General features: G+C 46.7%; 1 protein-coding gene across 2 annotated transcripts in view; it reads left to right on the top strand.

Annotated features, from left to right (window-relative positions):
• Window positions 1-2,425: 2,425 nt before the first annotated feature.
• Window positions 2,426-6,676, top strand: part of COL14A1 (collagen type XIV alpha 1 chain) — a 114,953-nt gene continuing 110,702 nt past the window's right edge. For both annotated transcript variants that reach the window (XM_066176820.1, XM_066176784.1), the window contains exons 1-2: window positions 2,426-2,600; window positions 5,803-5,924. In XM_066176820.1, coding sequence (XP_066032917.1) covers window positions 5,837-5,924 — 88 coding nt within the window. In that variant the 5' untranslated portion in view covers window positions 2,426-2,600; window positions 5,803-5,836. The remainder of the gene's footprint in view (window positions 2,601-5,802; window positions 5,925-6,676) is intronic.

Raw genomic sequence — 6,676 nt, 5'->3', positions numbered from 1 at the left:
CAGGCTGTTCCTTGTTCTACCTCAGAATACATGATCCAGCAAGCAATTGCGGATTGGGTGGATTTACCTCTCTACATTTACTGAGTCTTCAGGGGCACTGCAAATAGACTCATCCATCAAGGGAAGTCACTAAATGAATTTTTTTTGGACTTCATCAAAGCTTTGATACTGTCTCTCACAGAATCCTTCTGGTTTGTCCAGCACACAGCTAGATAACGGAGTTATGTAATAGATAAGCAACTGGCTCACAGGTCAGCCAAAAAGAGTTATAGTGAATGGGGGGACATCAGACTGGTGACCGGTCACTAGTGGGGCTCCATGGGGCTTCATCAGTTCTCTTCAACATCTTCGTTAACAAGCTGGATATGGGACTCGAGGGAATACTAAGTAAGTTTGCTGAAGACACTGAATTGGGAGGAGCTGTCAACTCCCTCGAGGGCAGAAGAGGCCCTGCAGAGAGACCTTGACAAAACAGAGGACTGGGCAGTCACCAACAATGAAGTTTAACAAGGGCAAGGGCTGGATTCTGCACCTGGAATGGGGCAACCCTGGCTGTGTATAGACTGGGGAATGAGAGGCTGAAGAACAGTGCCATAGAAAGAAACCTGGGGGTCAGTGGCAAGTTGAACATGAGCCAGCAGTGCCCTGGCAGCCAGGAGGGCCAACCCTGTCCCGGGGGGCATCAGGCCCAGCATCGCCAGCTGGGCAAGGGAGGGGATTGTCCTGCTCTGCACTGGGGCGGCCTCACCTCGAGTCCCATGTGCAGTTTTGGGGGCCACATTATAAAAAAGATATTAAGCTCTTAGAGAGTGTCATAAAGGAGGGCCATGAGGATGGTGAATGGTCTGGAGGGGAATCCATATGAGGAGCACCTGAGGTCACTTTTTTTGTTCTGTCTGGAGAAAAAGAGACTTGAGTGGAGACCTTATTGCAGTTACAACTTCCTTGAGAGCATAAGTGGAGGGTCAAGAAATGATGTTTTCACTCTCATGACCAGTGACAGGACTCAAGGGAATGGCCTGGAGTTGAGTCAGGAGAGGTTTAAGTTGGATATCAGGAAAAGGTTTTTTACCTGGAGGGTGGTTGGGCACTGGAACAGGCTCTCCAAGGAAGTCATCACAGCACCAAGTTTGACAGAGTTCAAGAAGTGTTTGGACAATGCTCTTGGGCACATGGTGTGAGTCATGAGGAGTCCTGCACAGGGCCAGGAGATGGACTTGATGATCCTGATGGGCGCCCCTTCTAACTCAGCATATTCTATAATTCTATGATTCTATGTGCTGTTTCTTGTTCTTCAGGGTATTACTGTTTAGCTAAATACATAAATTAGGAACTGAAAGAGGTACAAACTATACCGTATTTAACATCAATGACCTGAACATATTTTTTTCAGAGGAATTGTTATCTTGCAAGCTACTCCTCTTGGCTGGTACGTGTGTTGTCTGTTGCACACAGCAGGCAGGGCAGTAGAATAACTGCAGGTGACAAGATCTAGGAATCTGGAAGACACTTTTTACATCTAGGAATGGTTTTGAACCTTTGCTATAGAAAACAACTGGACTTAAAGAATTCCTTTAAAGCTCAAACACTTCTGCAGTTTAACTGGAAAGACATCCGTGAATTTGGACAAGGATCTGCAGGACTGGGAATCCAACTCAGCAACAGGTCCTGCTTTACACTTTAGTCACAGTCATCTCCCTCTGACTCACTGCCTTCTCCTTGCCTAGAAAGGGCTCCCACTTACATTAAGAAAGAATGCACATCTCTGTATCACCCACAACTGATTCTAAACTTCAATCCTTCAGTGATTTATTTTGTAATTTTATACAGATGACCAGACACATTGTAATTTGAATATTTTCATTTGCCTCTTAAATTCTCAAGACTTACAGACTTTGTGAATAGTAGCCTTAATTGTAAATTCAGGAGGATATAGCACAGACTAACTCATATTTCTATGGAAATGCAGAATATAGATTCTGCAATACCATTGCAGTGTCTATCCCTATGGCAAAAAATGTAGGTATGTACTACAACACGTTTAATCAAGGTTTATACTAAGCCAGAAAAGTGTTGGAACACTTTTGTATAAATATTTCCCGAATGAGTCACTAATCCACACATCTCAATAGCCGGCGTGGGGAATACTTGCATTCCAAGTTGTACTGTGGAGTAGGCAGCTTCTAAATCATTTATATACGAAGTGAATAAAGAACTTTGGAGAGAGGAAAATGAGTTAACAGACAGCAAATCCAGAAGACCGAGGACACTGGCAAGGCCAGCACCTGCCCGTGGAACGCTGCCCACGCCCCCCGGCCCTGTCTCCCGCGCACCTGGCCGCGCCCCCGCCGCGGGGATCGGGCTCGGGGGCGGAGGGTGGGATCTCAGGCATCGTTTATGCCTCTTCCCTCCCCCTCCCCTTCTTTCCACCTTCTGCTCTATAATTGCCCGCCTCCTTGCTCTACCCTTTCGCCTTATCAGATGCGGAGGGGCCAGCGGGGAGGGAAGCGGCTCTCCCGCAGCCGGCTCAGCACCCGCAGTCCCGCGTGAAAAGGAGCGGCCGCTCCCCGCCGGCTGCTCCCCGACTGATGCCCGCACAGGTCGGTGTGCGCTGCGCTTCGTCCCGCTCGAGGGCAGGGGCGAGGCGGGCGGAGGTCGGGGCAGGACCGGAGCGCTTCCCATCCACCTGCCCGGCCACCTCCGCGGCGGCAGGACGGGAGACCCTGAGGAGAATGGGACGAGGGAGGAGGAGATAGAGGAGTGGAAGGTGGCAAGCTCAGGCTAGGACGGGGAAACCCCTTTAGAACCCCCCCTGCAAAGGCCTTACTTTTATAACTGATGGTAACTAAAACTCAGTCACACTGTTGGTGTGGCCGAGGCTCTGGCTGCTGCCCGCGTCCCGCCGCGGCGCCTCCTCCCTCCGTCGCTCCGTGCCGCGCTGTGTTGGGGCAGTCGCTCCACCCCGGTCCCGCTCGGTGCTCTCTCCGCGGAGCTGCCCGGGCTGGCGAGCGCGCCCCCGGTCCCTGCCGGCAGCCCCTGGCTCTCACGGGGCGCATTCCCCGCCTCAGCTTGGCGGAGACAGCGAGCTCCCTGCTGTCCCTCCCTTAACCCAGAGTGGGGGGCACTCGGTTTCACACGGGTGGGTGCTGGTGGTGGGGAGCCCCGAAGAGGAGTCGGGGGTCGGGAGCGGAGCCTGTGAGCCGCAGCCCCCTGGCCAGGCTGGGGCCGCTCTGCGGGGCTGTGGAGAGCGCGTTCCTGGTCCCCTCCGCCGCCTCCCTCTGCGGGGCCGGGGCAGGTCGCGCTCCGGCTTCGCCCAGCGGGACGTCGACCCGAGGAACATGAGCGTGTTCCCGGGCAGCGCGGCCGCGCCACTCCGCACCGAGACACTGAGATAGGGAAAAAACCCCGAAAGACCTTCTCGTCCCGGGGACTGCAGCCAGCGTGCGCGGAGGCGGCTCAGCCTCCTCGCCTGGGCGGGGTGCGCCGAGCCGGGGCAGTGCGCAGCACGAAGGTGCCGCGTTTGTCCCGCCGGGAGCTCTCGAGGGCGCGTCCTTCCCTCAGCAGAAGGTCGCCAGGCCCGTCCCAGGAATCCTGGAGCCCGGGGATGTTCTTGGCTTCCTTGGTCTCTGCTCCTAGCACTAGTCTGGCAGATAACTTATTTTCCATATACTTACGAAAAGGTGAAATATATAAAAATATATAAAAAGCAGAAGGAATATGATATTCGTTTTTAGTCCTAGATGATGTCAGCCGCAAGGTGACTGCAGACCGAGGTTTCCTTTCCTACTCAAGGGAACCCTGACGTGCAGATCATTGCAGAGGTGAACTTGTGTGTAGTTGGTCCAGCACCAGTTGTGTCTATTCCAATAAATCTAATTTCTTTGGCTTTTCATCAAAAACAATAGTAGAGAATGTTTCTAACACAGGATTACTTGTCAGTTAGTATTTACAGTCCTTGCTTTGGAGGTGGGTTTATATCAAATGTAGCAGATGGGGAATTCAGCCACCACTGTGAATGAGTATTTTAATGTCTGGGTTATTATGGGAGGCAATCCACACATCATCAGTGGTAACTGCCTGGTAGAATGAGTTGTTTGCTGTTGTTTGAAGAGTCTGTATTTACTTGATCCAGGTTGTATTCCTGAGTGAGTGTAGAAGCATCAGTACCCAACATGAGATACACAAGAGGTGGATTTCAGCCTGTTGTGGGATACTCTCAGTTCTTCCTGTCGCCTGTCACTAGCCAGCTGTCTGCTCACTGTGGTCCTTGGGTGTTTGACTGTTTGGTTCATGTAGTAGGAGACCTGGGAATTTTGCACAAGTTTCTGAATTCTGTCTGGAGGATGAGTCTAAGAACTCTGCATAGCAATATAGAAGTTACTGTTGCACATCTTTGATTTGGGATCTAGGTTATTTTCCTCTGTCTGGAGATATTTATACTATAAGAGAAGGATTCAAAGTATATGTTTAAGCAATGTGAAATTTGTTGATAATTTGGTTAAAACTTTGATAACCTCCTGTGGAGATGGAATTTTCAATGTGTAATCCCCCAGTATATTTCTTGGAGTTGTATCAAGCATTCATGACTGGGATTTGTGGCAGTAGACCTATCAAGTCCTGAGACAAGTATAGCAGGTTTCAAATATTCAGAGAGAGAAGAGGATGTAGGTCTTTCCTTTTATGTTTAATAATGATTGAGGTACTTCTGTCTGCTTTTTATAGTAGATGAACCACTTGCTCTGTGCCTTCAAGACAAGGAAAACACAGAAAGGAAATACAGTAATGGTTTGTCAGGAATAGTAGAGAAAATGACAGAGGAGGTAAATGGGAGAAACCTGCAAAACAGAAATACATAAACCAAAATTTACCCTAGTAAACCTTCAAATGCTCTTTGCTGACAGCAAGAAATCTACTATTAATTATCTTAATTTGTTTCTCCTGTAGAATTTTAACGGGAGAGGACAGCAAAAAATCTTTTTCTTGGCCTAGAAAATTGACTAAACCTAGTGCAGTAAAGTTGAGTGAAAGAGAAATCTAAGTATGGTGCTAGGGACATGTTGCTGTATCCTGAGATTAGTACTGTTTTGAAGCTAACTTCTGTGGTCAGGTAAATTACCCATTCTGAAACTTGCTCTTTAGCACCAGAATTGTTTTCTGTAACCCAGCTAGTTCGCCCAGGACTGCCTTTAGTGTTCATATACTGCTGCATTCTAAAGTGTTGATTTCTCCTGACTGGTTAAGTTAGTGTAAATGGTTTTGACCATGATATTACCTACTGTAGGTGCAGATAGTACAGCAGAGAGCACAGGATAAGCTGAATAAAGCAGAAAAAGAAAAATGGACAATGGGAAGAGGATGTGAGTTCCTTCAGAACAAAGTTCTGCCTTTTGAAACAAGCTTCAGAGTTCTTTGCCACAGATATCTTGATAATGTTATTACAAAACTGGATTGTACAGAAATCCATGAAGTACTTTGTTATCTACAGCTTACTGTATTTCTAATGCTTGTGTATGATTGGCAAAGAATATACCATTTCTTTTTATGTGGGCCAATTTTTTAAAAGTGTTGAGTGGCCCAAGTAGGGTTCTTTATCCCTTTCAGGTAAAATGTGCTTTGGTCATAAAACTGCTGCCAGAGAATTTGTCTCCACAGATGTCTGTGGTAAATTCCTTGTTGGTTGTTTGTTTTGTTTGCTTAGGGGTTTGTTTGTTTTAAACAAATACAGATATTCCCCACTATTTTCATTAAAGTGGATGCCTTCTCTTTGCCTGTTTACTAAGTCTTTGTTCCATGTGTTTTCAGACCTGCTGATACTGTGTGTATTGAGGGGAAGAAGATGCTTTGTCGGTACCCGATACAGAGCTGTTTGCTCTTGGCTTTTCTAGCTGTCACAGCTTTTTTCATCAGTGATGTCCAGGGCCAAGGTAAGTCATAAATAAGAAGATTTTCACTCTGATGTGCAGAAATAGACCTTTTATTCCAAATGCAAGTGTTACTTCCTCCTTAGTAGAATATGAATCCAATAATACTGAAATGAAGCAGGAATTTTGCTGCTGAGCTTGGGTAGCAGGTGGGAGTAGAATTGCATCTTCATGTGTGCTCTTTGAACCCAGTATCTCAAATACCACAAATATTTGTGCAAATTCATGTGTCTCAAAATGAGTTATACACAACAGGTTTTTACTCCTATTTACATGGAAGTACTTATCAGAAATTGCTCTTATTGTCCTCTGTGTAATCAAGTAAGTTTGAAGGATCAGCTATGATGTGAAGCTCGTATGGAATATGTATTTTTTTTCTCTTTTGGAACAGTAGCTGTTGTAGTGCTTATATCATTCCATATTGCACCGATCTGTTAAATGTCACGGGTTACTTCTTCAGCTTTTGAAATGAAAATCTCCTTTGTGAGTATTAAAGGTTACTGTTGGGATTGTTAGGCTTACATGCTTGTTGGATTGTATTGACAGTGTCTTGACTGCTGGAGAAAATTTATCCTGTTGCTTGGGGAAGGAGGGAGGTAGAATACCAATGAGTTTTTACGGTTTCTAAACAAAGGCATTTCTCTCAACTTTAGATTTATGTAATCCCTTTGATATGAGATTGCATGGGCATAACCGGGAGCAGAATTGGATCCTGGGGTCTTTTAAAGCGTTTTGTATAATGTATTATTCATGAG

The sequence above is a fragment of the Chamaea fasciata genome, unplaced genomic scaffold (genome assembly GCF_029207755.1).
Source record: "Chamaea fasciata isolate MVZ Bird 193981 ecotype frontalis unplaced genomic scaffold, bChaFas1.0.hap1 SCAF_1, whole genome shotgun sequence".
Taxonomy (NCBI): Eukaryota; Metazoa; Chordata; class Aves; order Passeriformes; family Sylviidae; genus Chamaea; species Chamaea fasciata.
This window is presented reverse-complemented; position numbering and strand designations above follow the sequence as displayed.